Genomic DNA, 18,320 nt, shown 5'->3' with positions numbered 1-18,320 from the left:
ATGCTAGTCCTTCACTTTGTCCTCAATCCAGAGTGTCTTCAGGCCCCTGAGCATGCCATGACTAGGAAGGGCAGTGGAGAGAGCAGGGGCAGATGCACACCCTTCCTGAGTATTTTGTCAATTTTGGCACAGCTAAAAGGTCAGAACCGCAGGTGTCCATCTCAGCACTTGGTCAACTTGCTGGAGAACATCAAGCCTTCACCAGCCCAGGATGCTGGAGAGGTTTTCCTGGACATGTGGGGGCTGGCTGGCAGCACGCTTCTTCAGCTTGGTACCCATCACCTCGTAGAGGGCAGAGGCGAGCCTGGTGACCACCGTGCGCACATTGGCGCTGCGGACAGGCAGCGCCTTGTTCTCCAGGAAGGACCAGAGCACGGGCAGGGCGTAGCGCTGGACCACTTCAGGGCTCCTGGCATAAACCCCTTCCACAAGCACTGCCGGGACAGAGACACAAGCTTCTGAAACAACAACCTTAATGCAAACAAGGATCCACCTCGAGATTTGCTTCTTGGAAGCCTCTCTGCCTAAGAGCAGCGAAATAGCACACAGAGCCCAACGATCCAGAAATGGCCAAAGCAGCTGATCCTCCCCAAAATAGAACCACCAACACCTCAGGAGTACTGTCTCCAAACAAATACTTGCACCTGTGGGCAGAACTTGTACCTTTACTGGATCATTTCACAACCTGTTTCAACATCAAGAATGACTAAAATGTCAACTTCCCTTTCATTTCCTTTAGGAAGTTGTCTAAACCCACACTGAAGATTTGGAAATGCACCATGGAGATTCAATTGAAAGGTTTCTAAGAAAAAGGACAATTCCATCTTTGTGACCCTTGATGTCAAAGTGCCAGAATCCAATCTGGCTCTTCCCTTTGCTCAGTGGCACACAGCAAAGGGCACTATTAGACCAGACTTCCAAACTCCAGCCCACCAGACATGGGTGCTGCTTGACAGCTGGATTAGAAACATCAGTGACTAGCTGCTGTCTTTGGCACAATGCTTTTGTGCCTTCCAACAAACAGCTGCTTCAAACCTCAGGGTGTCTTAGGTAATTACCCAGACCTCATTGCTGTGGCATTTGTGCATCTCCACATTTTAATGTCATTCCCCCTCCCAATGTTAATGGCATTTTTCTTGCAATGTGCACTGCAATAGTAGAATGTAGAGAGAAAAATGCAACACAGATGAATGAAATTTAACCACAACACGAGTGTCTTCTCCCTTTCTCTCTGAAGCCTACTCCCTGCTCAATTTCTGAACTGAACTTTGTCAAACACAGGCAAAAAATTGACAACCAACAGGCTCCTTGCATGGCAGATGTGGCTGAGACATCAAAACCTGAAATGCTCTGGACACCGTTCATATTTTCTGATCAGGCAAAATGTTATGCAGTAACCACTTCTAATTCTGTGGTGGAAGAGACTTCATTTTCTTTATGCTCGTAATCCACCAGCAGTCATCAATATTTAAACAGTTCCTGAAAGTGCCCAAAACCAATTCTGCCAAGCAGGAAAAGGGTTATGGCATCCATTTCAAAATGGGTGTTAATTTCAGTTAAAATCCAATTCAAGACATTGGTCACAATGGAACTTGAGAAAACATTGTTTGTTCCCACTAAATCTCAGAGAGAACATCTGCTCTTCCTAAAAGAGTCCTAATTTATGTTTATTTCCTTTATTTGAAGAAGAGATCAAATTATCTCCAAAACTAAATTCCCTCTTCCTAGACATCTACTTTATCCCAATGCCCTTTCAAGGGCTTTTGACATTCTCAGTCACCGAACACTGAGCATTTGAGATTGCTGAAGAAGACACAACATCTATGAAACCTTGCATTTAAAGATGCTGGCACACTTAGCAGTGCATTTAGACCCCGTTAAAGCAAGGCTGTAAATCATCTTGTCCACTATATAGAGAGATTATCACTTTTCCAATCCTGGGCTGTTGCTGACATAGCAAGCTCCTCTGAGGAATCAATTATCAGCTGCATTTGTAGCATTTTGGACAGCACTAACACAGGAAGACACTGTTTGCACACCCTGAAATACTCAGTCCAATGTCACTTTGACAGCACAGGCAGGGAGCCTCAGCACTCTGCTTCTGCCCCTCTGGCCCCAAAGGCTGCCTTGCACCAAATCCGTGCCCCTAATCTGGGTGCTGAGTTTTGACCTAAGCTGTGACCCCCAGGCACTGCAGGGTTCAGTCTCAAAACTTTTCAAGAGCAAGATGAGTATTCTGTGAGGACAAAAGAAACGGATTGCCTGAAACAGCACTTGCTACATTTTCCCTAAAGGACCAGAGATGACCCTGAGCTCCCAAGAGAAGAGCCAGCTCGGGTATTTTTAACCCCTCCCTTTCCTGGAGGTGGGCTCTGAGATGCCCCAGTGAGAGCTCGGCCCCAAGGCCGAGCGCCACCCCCGTGCCAGGTACTGCACACCTCTGCAGCAGCCAGGGAAAACCTGCCAAACACAGCTGCCATGGGCATTGGGCAGGAGGGACAAGCTCAGCACCTCCCGATTTGGAGCAGCTACTCTACTGTCTATTGCCAGGAATGCCCTGGAAATGCTCCCTGGGGAGACCTCTTGGCTTAGCAGAGGCCATACCTGTGATACGCTCTGTCACATCCAGCAGAGCTTGGCCACTCAGCTGACTCCATTGGTGGCTGAACTCTTTCATCAGTGCTACTTTATCTACAAGAGAAACACATGTTTCTGCTCACTCTTCTGAGGTCCTAGGAGAAAGGAGAGTGGGGAGGGGAAGGGCAGGGGCAGCCCCAATTTATAAAATCAAGTAATTTTCTGCTGATGTACTTCTTTCCTTCCAGCCTACTTGAGGGGGGTTCAAATTCCCAAAGAAAACCTCTCCATTCACATTTGTCAATGGAAAGTTGTCTGCTGGACCGGGAGCTGTGTTAAACATTTCAGATCAAGGACCTCAAGAGTTCAATCACATGTAAGCAGTGAAAAGGTTTTGAACTCCAGAGCAAACAGGAAGAAGCCCAGACTTGGGATACACAAAGGCACAGCGTCAGGCAGTTCAGGAGTTCGCAGAGCAGCTGAGGTGGAGAAAGTGGAAACTCCCCTTGAAGATCTGCCTCTTCAACACTCCATTTGTCAGGCATATTTCTCCCGAGCAGCATTTTCAGTGCTGACATAAATCTCTGTGACAAAGGAATTTAGAGCAGTCCTTGCCTGTGTAGGTAATTGCCACAGCCATCCTGCCCCATGAAAACAACATGTGGAACAAGACATCACTGACAGCTGGATTTCTATCTGCTTGTTTTAAGGAAATGCACTTGGTGAATCATAAGTGTCCCATTTGAAAAAAGAAGACAAATGGGAAAGGTGGAACGGAGGCAGCTACTGCCTATAATGTGGAGCCTTCCAGGGGGCTGCTCTGCAGAAGCTCTGATGGGCCAGTGTCCCTTCATGGCAACAGCAAAGCTATTCATTTGGGAAATCTAATGGGGTCCAAGCAATCTCCAAAATCCCCTTTGCCTCTGAATTGTAGCAAAGCTGTAGTCCAGGACCTCCTCTCCAGACAAGCAGCACAGAGCCAAGGGCTCCTGGCACTTGTGGGAAATGCTGATGCACATTCAAGCCTCTTGGGGGACTGGTGCCTAAGGACTGCACCCCCACAGCTTCTGGTGGATGTCAGCTGGAGTGTTCCACGGGCAACAAGAGCTCTCATGGCACTCAGTGTTCTCTTGTGTCAGAGAGGCAGAGACACAGTTGAGGAGAGTCCATGTCAGCCTTACCAAAATGAGAAACGGATTTTTCCAGCGCTTTCACAGCTGCAGCATGAACCCCGGCATCCTTTGAATTCAGGCTCTTTAGTATTCCTTCCACTAAACGGACAATCACGGGGTTCAAGGCATCTTCCAGGATGGCTATCATTTCTGCCAGCACGTCCAGCGCCATCTGCTTCACTCTCTTGTGCGTGTCAGATATTCTCAGGACAAAATGATCAAAAATCTGTGAAGAGAACAAGCAGCAGGAAAGGTGGATTAAAATGTCCTTGTTTGGAGAGGGGATGTAGAAATGAGCATTCAATACCTGAGAAGGTTACACACCATCTTTACCAAGTGCAATAGAGACAAGGATGGAAACGAGTAGCCACAGTTGTGTTTGTGCAAGACAGGATGGAGTTTGGAGAAGTATCTCTGTAAAAACATTTGGGTTATACCAACCCAGCCTGATGCTTCTCTTCCACATCCAAACCCATTTTTCATCAAGAGAAGAATTGCCATGCTTTCAGTGGCTGGATTACTTTCATTGAACCCAGCTGGGAGTAGGAGACAGCAAAGGTTAGAGCAGTGGAAAATTCTGTCATCATGTGATGAACAACATCAATAGGCACCTGCCAGACAAATACAGCTGGACTGAAAGAACTTGTCCTGCATGCTGGACCTGAATTAAATTTGTCTGGGTAAGAGGGACCAGCCTGTCCCAACAAGGCAGGATGTAGTGCCAAGACAGACTGAATTAACTTCATTGCTACAGGCTTGGGAGAGGAGCTGAAGGGAAGGAACAGTGAAGATACCCTACATACTTGGACAATGTTCGTGGTGATGAGCTTGGGGCTGTTTTTGCACAGGTCTAGGAGGAGTGCCACTCCTTCCATCCGTGTCTCAAACCCCTTGGCTTCCAGGAGATCATCAAGCTTCTGGAGCATCTCCATTTCATCCACAGCTGGAAGCAACGTGACCTGGACTTTTGGATGGTGTAGGAGGCGTCCATCCGAGGTCGACTTCACCCTGGAAAATAAAAGCAAATGATGGCTTGTTGGTGATAATACCTGCAGATAATTGTGAGCAAAACATCCAGAGGTGATTTACTCATGCTGTGATTTCAAGCTAGAGAATCATGAGGCTCTGAAAACAGCATGGACTTCAAGACAATCATTACGGGAGACAATCTACAAATATTATTAATGCAGATATAGGCATTTTTTATCAAAGAAAATTTATAGGGTAAGGAAAGAATCAGTGGCACAGGCCATCTCTCCAGAAAGATTTTCCTGAGGAAGAGAAATGTCAAGCTTGTTGTGTGCTTTGTCACATCTAACAAAAGTGCTCAGTACCGTTGACTAGAAGGAAATGTGGCCTGGGGCTTCTTTGACACATGGCTCCTCATCTTCACAGGGCTCTTGACACATGGGCGTTCACCCTTCTGCTCTTCCATCCCCTACAAGGACACAGAGAAACCCCACCAACATTTCGAATATAGAATAGGAAACTGTCTGCTTAAAAACACAAGTTAGAACCAGGATCACTGCTACCAAGGCTTAGGGAAATATTTGCAAACCTACAGAAGGAAACAGACCAGAGATTCAGTGATGCCAACTCTTTGTTTGCAATAGCCCAAGGCAGGTTATGGGTGCTGCCATAGTGAGCAGCAGTTTAAACTCCCCAATTCATGAGTCTCGAGCATAAATGGCAATAATGGAAACTGCTAGGCACCAAGAGATCTTATAGGAAAAAGCAGAAAAATTAGGACTCTTTGGGGTGGGCCAATTTTGTTGGAAGGTGATTTGGTTCAACACTCGCTCTCCCTGTTTGTGCACAAAGGACACGCTCCCTTCTATAACGTAGATAAAAACAATGAAAGTCCCCCCCCAGACAAATGATTTTCCTCTGGATGCTGCTGGATTCACCAAGCTTCTTCCAGCTCCACAGGGCTTGACAGCAAGGCAGTATTCCCAAAAGACAGACGGTAATTGTAGCAATTAGGATTGACTGGGACATCTGCTGCAGTTTTGGAAATTCTCTTGGCACTACTGCTTCCAGTGTCTTTTGCAAAGACTCTGTTCTCCTCAGAAGCACTTTTCTCACTTCATTGCTTTACTGGGAGCAGAGCAGGGACAGCAGGGTGGGGAGTTATGCTTAAATGTAAACCCACTTTCTTCTCTTCCCCTTTCCTCTTTGTGACCAATAGTCAAAATATTCAAAGCCCCACTTTTCCCCTAAGAATATCAGCTCCTTTGTGGTCTGCAGATGAACAGGCTGGGGATTAACAGCTCATTCCCAGGAGCAAAATGATTGAGCAGAAGGGGAATGAGATAAAGACAGATTAGGTATGTTTGATGTCCTATTAGCTGTGGCTATACTTGCACAAAGGAGACATTTCTCCTGCCAAGCACTTACTTTCTTCTTTATTCTTCTCAGAATATCTTCCAGGTCACAGGCAGGAATGGATCGCTCCAAAAGCATTTTACATTTTGGATGATTTATCAACATCTTCACCATCTCCTGTCCATAATGCCTATGGAAGGAAGGAAGGAGGGAAGGAGGAATCAAAGGGGGGAAGGGGGGAAGAGGGGAAGAGAGGGAGGGAGGGAGGGAGGAAGGAAGGCAGGAAGGCAGGAAGGAAGGCAGGAAGGAAGGCAGGCAGGCAGGCAGGCAGGGAGGAAGGCAGGCAGGAAGGCAGGAAGGAAGGCAGGAAGGAAGGAAGGAAGGCAGGAACGCAGGAAGGCAGGAAGGCAGGAAGGCAGGAAGGCAGGAAGGATTGATTCCAGGAAAAAAGGAAGGAAGGATTCCAGGAAGGAAGGAAGGAAGGATTCCAGGAAGGAAGGAAGGATTCCAGGAAGGAAGGATTCCAGGAAGGAAGGATTCCAGGAAGGAAGGAAGGAAGGAAATCGAACAAACAAAGGAAACCTGTTAACATAAGAGGCTGATACCTTAATGTCATCCTTTGCAATCCTTGCATGAGATGGCATTACCTACTCAGCAAAGTGAGAGAAAAATATCATTTCACTCTGAAACTGTGGGTGTGCTTCTGTGGGATCAAAGGATCCCAGGGAACAAGTGAAACACATCTGTTTTGTTGTCAGATCCCATTAGAAGTACCTTGCTGCCATTGCTCAATAATTTGCCTTCCATTAACTGGCAGAGAATCCAGCACAAAACACCTCAGGCCTCCTATTGACTATTCCATATGTGTGCAGAGCAGCAGCTAGTTGCTCCTGTATTTTTGGCAGCTATTAATTGAATCATCAAAGTAAGGGGATTTGGGTGGCTTGGGTTGATTTTGCCACTAGGAAGCCAGTTTTCCTCCAGAAGAAATTTAGAGGTCATTGAGCCACAGACAACAGCATTCTAGAAAGCTGCAGAAGAGGTTTAGACAGACTGAATACATTAGCCCTGAAATACTTCTAGAAAAGTTTTAAGTTAACAAGAAAGATCTGCTTTGGGTCTTTCAGTGATGAACATGAGGCAACATTTTGGCTCTGTGTTGTGCACCTAAGATCAAACAAAACTGTTTGACTGCCAAATCTGAGCTCTTTTGATCTCAGGAAAGAATCCTTCAAGTCACAGGAAGTTGGCAATGCTCCTTCTTGCTGGACAACCTCAGCTTACCCACTACAGTCATTTCCCCAGGTAATCCAGAGCAGTGGTCACAGCACCAAGGCTGACAGAGCTCGAGAAGTGTTTGGACCATGCTCTTGGGCACATGGAGTGACTCTTGGCATGTCCTGCACATGGCTGGCAGCTGGACTCCATGGCCCCAATGGATCCCATACAACTCCGGGTATTCCATGCCTCTATGGCCCTTATCCACACCGTGAGGTAACTTAATATTGCCTTTCGTTACCACTCTTTTGTGGTTTTACCTTTCTAGACAGACACAAGACAGTTTTCCTGTGTGAGGAGGTGAAATGAAGATGGTTACCTTGTGTCCTTGTGGCAGTCCTGAGCAAGCGTCCCTGCCGCGTGCGCCAGCCTCTCAGCCCTGGGTGTGCCTGCGAGCTTCGTGACTCCAATTTTCTCCATCAAGGACAGCAGCAGTTGCGCCGCACACTTCCGCACCTGGGCGTGGCGGCTCCTGGCAAGAGGAGAGCAAACACTGGGGCACAGGGAGAAGGAGCAACAGCAGCACAGGCCTTGGCCAGAGCGTGCTCCCTGCCATTGCTGCGGGAAGGAGGCCTGGCTTCTCCCTGCAGCTTCAGACACCTGTAGAAGCTTCTGTCCTCAGAGAAACTCAAATTAGCATTGGACACAAGGACTGTCTGCAAGGAAGACGGAGGAATTCAGTCTCCCTGCACGACCTGATACTCAGTGTCTTTGCCACAATTTCCACTGAGAAAGATAAAAAAATAGATTACATATGAATTCTTTAGAAATGAAAGACCATTCATGCTGACCCATCAGAGGGCACCCATTACACAGAGCTGCAGCAGGACTGAGGCTCATTCCAGCCATTTATCCCCAAATCTGCAGAGCTTTGGAAAAATACAGATGCAGAGAAAACACACTGTGGGCCGTGAAGTTGCAGAATATGCAGCAATGCAGCCTGTTTCTTTTGTGAGGATGGGCAAGGGGTACATCTGAATGTTTTATCCTATTGCAAAGATGGGGAAAGTGTGGCAATCAATTTACCCAGATTGTCCAGTTCTAGAGAGTGTCTTTTGATAATTATCAGGCTCAGCACAAACACTTAAGGCAGCATTTGCATCAGCTATCCCATAGTAGTGGGCCTGTGAAGGTGTATGTGCAGTGATTCATCATCTCAAGGCTAACATGAAACACCAGTTTGATTAGAAAGTAGAGCTCTATGGCCAGGACAGTCATTCAGGACTCCTTTTGGCAGGAGCTGCACCTGCTGTGCAGGCTGTGTCACAGCCAGCACATTCTCCCCTAGGTGCTCCATACCCCAGCAAGTACCCTCCTTATTTCTCCAGTTAATGGCATCATGAGGATGCATGTTTTTTCCCAGGGCCTCTGTGCTTAGTGCAGTGAAATATCAAAGAGCACTCATAGCTGCAATTGCAATTGTCCCTCTTCCCACAGAAGCACAAGGCTCTATCCTTAGCCTTTGCAGGCACTTGCACTTCCCCACCATTCACCACATCTAGGCAACTCTGACAGACTGGGAGGACTCCAGGAAGCAGCGGGAAGATGAGTCAGAAGAGGTTTAGGTTGCATATCAGGAAAAGCTTTTTCACCCACAGGGTGCCTGGGACACTGGAACAGGCTCCCCAGGGCAGTGGTCAACAGCACCAAGCCTGACAGAGTTCAAGCAGCATTTGGACAACAATCTCAGGCACATGGTGTGACTCTTGGGGTGCTCTGTGCAAGGCCAGGAACTGGATTTAATCTCCTCATGGCCTCGTCCAACTTCCCATATTCTACAGCTCTTTCTTTCTGAGAACTCATAGGCTGAGGGAGGGCAGAAATACGGGACAAGAGGAAAGAAATGAGGTGGATTGGAGAATCCAGTCATTGAGTTGACAGAAGATGCAGGATACAGGACCCTTCCCTCCCACCATTCCCATTCTTTCTCTCATCCCTTCCCCCACCTAGAAGTACTCTAGAAGGTGAAGAATATCACTGAAAGAAGAACCTACTTGACTCCACTGTCCAGGAGAGCAGTCATTGCTCGTGCGGGAGTCACATTCTCCACCATGATCCCCAGGGTGTGACTGGCTGCTTTCTCAACAAACTCTGGCGAATTACACATCATGTGCAGAAGGACCCGAGCCACCTCATCCACCTCAGAGTCCATGTCCTTCTTCAAGGTCACAAAGAGCTCTCCCAGAGTGACAATGGCTAAGTAGGACACCTTTGAGCGGAGGTTGGTCACCTGGGGAAGTCAGAGGGGAAACATAAGAATGACCTTGGAAAGAAAACCAGTTGCCTTAGACAGACGACTCAGGAAATGACAACACATCCCACTGTGTCCAGAGGAACATAAAAGCACAATAAGAGCAGAAGAGCACATGCACAGCATGACACTTCCACTGGCACCAATATCTGGCCTCAGACTTGCATGTAACAGGCCTAAAAATAAGAAATTTCATAAAGTATCTACTTAAGCCTTCTTTAATGTCAACTGCTTTCCCTTTAGGCTCTTTTCTTTGAAACACAAAGAACCAAATTAAAGTAAGGGCTGCTTTCAAACCATAAAGGCGTCAGTCATAAAGATAAAAGAGTCACGTGCTCCTGTTTAAAAAAGCAACACCAGCAGTTGAAGCACTCAGCCAGGAAACAGAAAACACACGCTCAGGCCTACAGACTAATTTGCAGTGTTGAATGACAGCTCGGGCAGAGACTAGGACTCTGAAAATAACATAATTAGAGTATCGTTTTCTGCATTTGCACATTTCATGATAATGGCAGCTCACTCAAAGATGAGTGTCAGATACCCGACCTACCAGTGAATACAACTACATCTACATACAGATCCCATAGAAACCTGACAGACATTAGAAATAGAAGGTCTAAAAAGAGAAATGAAGGCAGTCTCTGAGCACACATGGAGATGAACAAGCACATAGCTACTCTGTACACTGTGTATGAAGTACAGGGCACGGTTCACAAGAGTGTTCTCACCTCACTGGTAACTGCCAAGCAAATGTCACGAAGCCTTGAAAGCAGGACTTCTGAATGGGACCCAGCCAGGAGTTTGATGTTGACCAGTCCCTTCTCCTTCATCTCCCTGAAAGGCAAGTACCAAAAAGATGGATTTTTCTCTCCACCCAAGAACTAGGCAGCACCCTCTGAAATTACCAGGCTGGCAGCTCAGTCAAACAATGGGAGGTGCTTTTCAAGGAGTACTTAATGAAATTGTGGAGCTCCTGCCCGCAGGATGCTGTGGCTGTCAAAAGAATACACAGATCCAAGAGACAAATAGAGGGGTTTCAGTGTCTTCATTTGTGGCTCTTTTACAAGACAGCATTTCTGAAATGTCTGGCCCATGGAGTCCCTATGACACAGTTTCCTAGAAGCTGTGAGACTGGGTCATGCTCCTGTTTCTTGTCACCTCCCTATACCTGTCCCTAAGACACAATCCCCTTGGGCTATTACTGGGGCATGTTCCTTCTTTGGCAGTGCCAGCAGGCAGATCAGCAGTGAGACTCTGCACTGGCACTCTGGAGCTTAGTTTCCACTCTACAATTTCGGCCTGTGTCTCACCCACTCCACTCCACCTCCACATTCCCCAGAAAAGCAGCAGCAGGGTGCCCCATAAGATTCCACGCCTGGGAAAGAACAGTTGAAACTCTGCCTTTTCCCAGAATCCCCTACCAAAAACAATGCCCACTACAGCAACATGTTATTTAAAAGGTGTAAACAACTCTGTCTCTCAGCACTTGCTCTAGGCAGCCCTGAGCTACAGAAAGGTGTGTGAGGCATCAGGGCTGCAGCACAGGGCTGGTGACCGATCCCATGGGCACCCCTGAGAGTCACCAGGACCCCCCACACCTGCAGAAGCTCTCTTGTACCTCAGAGGGCACCAAACAAAAACGGGGAAGAGGAAGCAGAAGAGAATTGCAAAGCAAATGTGACTGCACAAAGAGATGCATGTGGCAGATTTTTCATGCTTATCCCAGTGTGAATGGAGTCCGTACACCTGTGTGAATGAAGCATCCAACAGTGAGTTTATGCTAACCCCGACATCACAACCAATATCACCAAAAATTTAACTAGCATCACCTAACATTCGTAGGGTTATCACCTCTGGGCCTCCTTCTCTCTGTGTCTAATTGTGGGACACATGTTGAGTATTGGCAAAACACCTCCAGCCCATATGAAGCAGTGAGAAGAAAAAAGTTGAATTCAAAAAGTCCAAGATTCCTAGAGGGTTTCATTGCTTTCTCCTTCCCTTCTGCCATGAGCCTTTCAGGAGTAAAGACAGGCTGGGGATTTGAAAGCACAAATCAGTCCATTTCTCAGAAAGAGCGACTCCCTGGAGCTGCTTCTGGGACTCACATGCAGTAGGTCACAGGGAGACCCTGTCACCTGCCATTGCTGTCAGCACTGGGAGCAGAGAGAAATCTTACTCAGTCCCACTGGGCCAGTGCCCCAAGGCACCCAAATCTCTACACTCAAAACTGCTGCCATCCTGCTGCTGCCTTCAGCCAGCAAATCATCTCATCCCACAGCTTCCTCTCTTCCCTCAAGACTTCCTTTGCAGCTCCATGGAGCAGCAGGCAAAGCGAGGGAGCAGCACAGAGCGGCAGCAGCTGGAGCACAGCTGCAGACCGAGGCCAAGCAAAGGCTGCTCTCAAATCTTGATCCTCTCACTGCTCTGGAGTGGTTTCAGCAGAGTCCTTTGCCCTCTGGGCTGTCGGGGCTCAGAGGCACTGGCAAGATCCACTTGTAAGCTTCCTTAACGCTAAGAGGGAGACAGAGTGACCGGGGCCTTTCTTACCAGTCATCGCTGCCCAGCCAGGAGAGTGCCTGGAGCAAGGACTGCTGCGGGTCAGCAGAGGCTGTGTCCTTGTGCCCACGCTCACGGAGCAGCTCCTGTCGGCGCTCGGCACCAGTGGCCGTCTGCGAGGTCACTGTGAGGAGAGGGTCAGCCCTGAGCGCTGCAGCCCCGGGCAAGGCACCCCGCCATGGAGCGGCCTGCAGCCCCAGCTCCCAGCCAGGCTTCCATGTGCTGCAAACTGGCACTGCCTCACACACCTCCCTGCTGTCTGCCTCCTTGGGCTCCTTGCTTTCTCCCAGCCCCCCCAGCTGGGCACAGCTCCAGGCTAAACCTGACCATTGCCCACACAGTGCCAGCTCCCAAGTGCCACAGGTAGCACAGCCAGCGGCAGGTTCCTGAGGCCGCAGAGCTCCCACTCCCTGCCAGACAGGGACGACCAGTGGGAATGGCTACACTGGGAGGGAACCCCCCAGGGGCCTCTCTTGTCCCAGTGCCCTCATTTCCCCCAGCCCTGAGGACTGAGGCACTCTGCAACTCCCTGGGGAAATTCCTGCAGCTGCCCTGCCACAGCACCAAGCCAAGCCGGAACAACCCAGGCTCAATTCTGGTCAGTTCTCAACGTGGAAATAGCATCAGTAGAAAAGAGCATTCCAATTATTATTCCTTGCTCCCTTCTTCTTATGTCACTCTAGCTGGGATGATAGCACAGGCAGGCTACCCCCAAAGGAAAGACAAGACCCACTAGGGACTATCTGCTGTGTATTTCCTGCAGGCAGCAAACAGCCTGCAGGAGGCAGTTTGTGCTCCTTCTGCAAGGAAATAACTATATGGGAAAAAGCTGCCACAGAGCAGACTTACCTGAGGAGTTGCATGGGACACTGCCTTCCTCTTGGATGATGGGCATAGTGGGCAGTAAGGGCATCTTGTCCTGCTTCCTCAAGACCTTCTTCTTCAAGGCATTACCAGGGTGTTTTCTCTGCACACTGGAAACTGTGCCATTGACAGCTGCTTGGCTGAGGCCTGCAGGGACCAAAGAGGAGCTTGTAAGTGGAGGGTGCTGGACAGGGTCACTATGGAAAGGGCCAGAAAACTTGCTGGAGCTGGGTAACATCTCTGTGTTATCCCAAAGAACTTCAAGTAGAACACTGGCACGCTAGTATGGGACAAGGATCATACAATCACCCAGGAAAACCTACAACAATTTTGGTGGGAAGGCCCCTTTAACCACCATCTAGTCCAACCCCTGGGAAAAGGAAGATCTTCATCTGGATCGGGTTCCTCAGAGCCCCATGTAAACTGGCCTTGAACACCTTCATAGATAAATCAACAACAGCTTCTCTGGAAAAACCCTTGCAGCATTTCATTGCCTTCATTATAAAATAAATTCTACCTAATATCTAATCTAAATCTACCTTCTTCCAGTTTAAAAATCAAACTGCAGTGATGCTTCCCCTAAGAAACAAGGAGAAGCCAGTGTTGCTATGCTTTCGTTTTCCTGTTTCAGAGGCAGGCTGGGCAAGTTCCCAAAAGAAAGTGCAGATAAGCTTGGGTGGTGCCCTGGGGCTGAGTGCTGCCCCCGAAGGTCCCTGCTGCCGCCCTCGGGGCAGCGCACACAGCGCTGCAGCCAGAGCCCCTCAGCCGGGATTCACTGGGGAATGCTGCTTGCTCCTGGGGCTACAACAGAAGCACTGCCTCAGGGCTTCAGCACAGCTCTACAGTGCCAGCTCCTTGGAGGGGAGTGGCTCGAGAAGGATCTCTGGTCTTTTCATCAGAAGGTGCTGAATTTGGTTTCTTCCAGGTTGCACCTTGGTGGAAAAGCATTCTTCTGCATTCACATTGCCTGGAAGCTGCTCTTCAGAACAGAGTCTGAAGGGCAGGCGACTTTCCAAGACTGAATTTTCTACTCTGAAAGATTTTAGAGGTGAAGGTGGGAAGCTGATACTCTGTTACTAAGTGAGGCCATGGGCAAGACAATTGATGCCTCTGTGTTTTTCTCTGCAAAATGGAAATCATTCCTATGCAAGCTCCCACTCAGATACAAGTGCAACAGCCCCCCAGTCTGATTGCAACACTGTGCAGAGGGTAAGGAAGAGCTCAAAAAGGACCAGCAGTGTAGGCACCACTTACTTGCTTCAGCTGCATCCCTGGGCTCAACTCTCTGTGGAGGCAGCTTTAAGGATGTTTTCTTTGCTCTCCTTTTCTTCATCTCTTTCTCAAAAAGCTCCACATCCTTTGGTTCTAAGTTCTTCTCAGCCAACATGCACAATGCAGCACGGATCTAGTTGCAATGGAAATACATCACAGACTGTAAGCAGAGACACACACAGACCAGGCACAACCTCTCATCGGGAGCGGAGTCCACACAGTGCTACAGACATTAATCCAGCTCCATATCCATTCCAATAGTTTCAGGAGAATGTCTCCCATCCTCACCTTGGTAATTACACACAGTGAGGTGGAACACTTTAGTCATAGGAATGCTCCAAGACAAAGGAAGAGCTCACATGAGCAATGAGCAGGCAGTTCAGTTCCTACAGGCCATGGCAGGAGAATAAAAGCCATGTGCAATATGCAGCAAGGAGGGGTAATTGGCTGATGCTTAACACTCATGGCCAGGAAGTGTAGCTGTTTGTCACTTCCTGGCTTCTGAAGGACTCAGCTCTGAAAGACTCTCAACGACTTGGTCTCTGAGACCGGGAGACCAAAAGGAGGAGGGAGTCATGTGAAAACAATTTGGAGGAACATGGATATTAAGGAGCAGAAAATGTGAGAATGAGAGGGCTGTGAGATACAGCCAGAAAGGTAACCAGGAGACATCAAACTGTCCCATTTTATTTTGCAGCCTTGCTTATACTCAACGTTAGCATCTTTGCTTCTCTGCTTCTGAGGGTGCCCTTTGCCCACATTCACTGGTTTGCAGTTTGCTCTGCCAATCAGAACTTCTCGAAAGTGCTCTTTGCACATAAAGAATGCCTCAGGCATGTCCTTGGCACCATCCCCAAAGCACTGACTTTGGCACCTCTGGAAACAGCCAAGCAATTGCTCAGTAGCCGTCAAATATATTCCCAAGACAATCCCCAACCCCCAAGAGTGGAGGATCATGGTTTTCAGAGGCATTTTGGGCCAAGCACTAAACAGCCACTGGAATGGAAGTCTGCTCATCCCTGTTCTTATCCCTTACCTTTCCAAAGCCCTCTCTCAGGTCTCTGTCACTTGTTAGACCAGGACTGCTGGGATGATCCATCTCCTTGAGCTGGCTCAGTGGGAGGCCTGGTACTGGAAGCAAAGGTTCCTGTAAATCTCTGGCACACTTCAATTGCCCAAAAATGTCATGCTTGGCAACAGGCAAGACAGGTTCCAGATTACAGAGCTCTAACAGGGCACAGAGATGGTGCAGGAAAGCAGCAAGCTACATATGCCTAGACCCTCTCCCAATGAATGGGCTCCTGGAAGGAGACATGACATTATTCTGTGGGCCAGCAGACTGAAACCTGCTGCCTCAGCCCCTGGATGCTGGAGAGCCTCTGTGTTTGATAGAGAAGGGCAGAGATGGAGATTGCTCTTGACAGAGATTCTTATCTGCCCTTATGCTGATTTTAGTAAACATCTTCTTTCTGGTTCCTAAAAGTAGTCCTGGGTTCTAATACCTGTATACATTCAGATCAACTTTTTCTTCACTTTATTGGAATATTTCAGGGGACAATAAAGAAAAACTTAGGATTACAGGAGGGGTACCCTAATGAAAATTGTGTTCTTGACACTCGATTATTCATTTTCCCCAAAGAATTTTTCTGTCTAAACTGTATGGGCTCTGGCACTTTCAGGCCAGCCTGACAGTACGCTGATTTTTCTGAATGCAAGTAAGAACAATGTAACTCATTCTGCAACACTCTCCAACACAGCTGATAAAATTCAGACACTTTTTCAGTCTTTGACAGCAGGGAGCCCAGAGCCCTGTGCTTCCCAGCAATGGCTCAGCTGCACATGCAGCCTCCTGCTCCTCTCCCTGCCCCACAGCTCAGCAGCCCTACAGCTCCACGGGGCACTGGCAGCAGCACAGCTCATGGCAGGGGGCACCTGCAGGGCACAACTGCTCCCTGGCAATGTGCACAGGCTCTCCAGGCTGGCACAAGACCCTTCCTCCCACCAGAGAGCGGCCCAGCTCCCACCTTACCTCTGTGGGAGGCTGAGCCATGCTGGTCCGTCCCCTTGTCCTCCTCCCTGGCAGTGACCCTGGGGACAGCGCTGCTCAGCTGCCTCTGCCGGGGCTCCTGGGCCAAGGCCCCCTGAGCCGGCCGGGAGCCCACACCTCCATTCCCAACGCCGGGGTTCCGCACATAGGTCTGCATGCCAAACACCTCAGCGAGTTTCCTTGGGAACAGAGGCATCCCAGGTCCTATCACACACCAAGAGCTCTTTGCCTTCATTCTCTGGGTTTCTGTTGTAGACTCAGAAGAAGCTGTAGACAGGTACAAGAGAAGAAGCGAGTTAATTGAACTCACTCCTTTACAATCAACCCATCTAAAGAGTGGGGAATTCAAAGAGCACTTCAGCTACTGACATGATTAGTTGTTTTTTTTATTTTTCATGAAACTAATGTCTAACTAACTTGAATTTCTCTGAACAATGTGGATCTGGCAAGCCAGGAGAGATGGGTTCTATGACTTGATGTGCTGCTCGTTGTCTCCACACTACTACAGGATTCCTTTCCTTCCAAAGAGTTGGAAACTCACAGTAGTCTCTAGAATTTGACACTATCTAGGAAGCGATTGTTTTCAAAAGTAGATTTCAGGTTATTGTTTCTGTAACTCCCAATCAGTTCTAGGCTGGGTTTTTTATTCTGGGGATCTTTTTAATTCCTCTTTGTAACAAAGGAAGTGGTGGTACACAATCAAGATCACTACATGTTACATGCAAAAAGGGCTTTGCTTTCCCAATTACACGTCCCCAGTATTCTGCAAGCCCATAGTTATAGGGAATAAAGTGGTCATCCAGAAGTTTCTCTTTTGCTCTACTTCACTCTTTGATCGGTTTATTCCTTGCTTTCTTTCCTGCACAGATACCTAAGCCCAACATAAACATGACCTGCCTCAAAACATTTCTGATCATGGCTGACACTGACAACTGAAGGTTTTCAAAATGGAAATAGCAGAGGGCAGGACATTCTGAAATACTCTTCAACAGAGCTGTTAGATATAAGGCAACTAATCATTTTTACGTGGCTAAACATGGGGTAAAATCATGTAGCAGCCAAGCAATAAGAGTGGAATAACATTCTTTAAACTGGGTTGATTTCTCTTGTAGAATGTTCTACTGAGTTATAAAAGAAAGGCAGGTAAGTTTTAATGACATAGCTCGTTTCTACTCCAGAGTAAATCCAACAAAAGTGTCACCTTACTTACTGAGCAATACTTCTCCCTAGCTGCATTAAGCATTCCAGCTGCATATCACCAACAAAGGAGTCATTCCAAAGGGGCACTACCCAGGATTTGGCAGAACTAACCCTACGCAAATGGACCTGGCATCTGATCCCTTTTTCTGTATCAGCAAAAGTCTTTCTTCAAATTTCATCTCTCCTATCGTGACGTGCCCAGTGATGGCAAAGGAACAACAACAACAGGCTTTGATGGAGGCTTTCAACTCAAAGGCATTGGCTGGCACAGACGCACCAGAGACCGCATTTTGTCTGGCACAATTCTACTTGTCAGGGATCAGGCAAGGCAGAGACAGGGGGACAAGGCAGAAGGCATCTCCTCCCCCAGCCTCATCTTGCAACACTGACACAGGCAGAGACAGTCAGGGAAGAGATTTGTCATGATGAACTTGCCATAGGTGGCTTTGGGCTTGTGCTGTCATAGGATGACAGACTCAGACCCTGCATAGGCTGCATCCATTTGGAAGTTTCCATGACCATGATTGCAATTTCAAAAGGAATTTCTATAGCAGGACGTTTCCATATTTCCCCCAAAGCAAAATCACGTCATGACCATCAATCTCCTATGGATCTGAAAGGTTTCAGCTGAATATCTGCCCCAAGGACAGGTTTTTTCACTTTACTGGGCAAGAGAAATGAGTGGGAATATTTCTAATTTCCAGAAAAATGCATAATTTTTTTCTACAAATTGTGACATGAGAAACACTGCATGGAGATAAAAGGCATGTGAAGGATG

The 18,320-nt window shown here is 47.9% G+C and overlaps 1 protein-coding gene across 1 annotated transcript in view; it reads right to left on the bottom strand.

Annotated features, from left to right (window-relative positions):
• The window catches only part of LOC134041995 (serine/threonine-protein kinase pim-1-like), a 28,771-nt gene extending 10,707 nt beyond the window's left edge, over window positions 1–18,064 (bottom strand). Inside the window, exon 1 of the mRNA XM_062489068.1 lies at window positions 17,978–18,064. Coding sequence (XP_062345052.1) covers window positions 17,978–18,064 — 87 coding nt within the window. The remainder of the gene's footprint in view (window positions 1–17,977) is intronic.
• Between the last annotated feature and the right edge of the window lie 256 nt (window positions 18,065–18,320).

This window comes from Cinclus cinclus, chromosome 3 (assembly GCF_963662255.1).
Source record: "Cinclus cinclus chromosome 3, bCinCin1.1, whole genome shotgun sequence".
Lineage (NCBI taxonomy): Eukaryota > Metazoa > Chordata > Aves > Passeriformes > Cinclidae > Cinclus > Cinclus cinclus.
The sequence above is the reverse complement of the archived record's forward strand: the minus strand, read 5'-3'. Positions and strand labels throughout refer to the sequence as shown.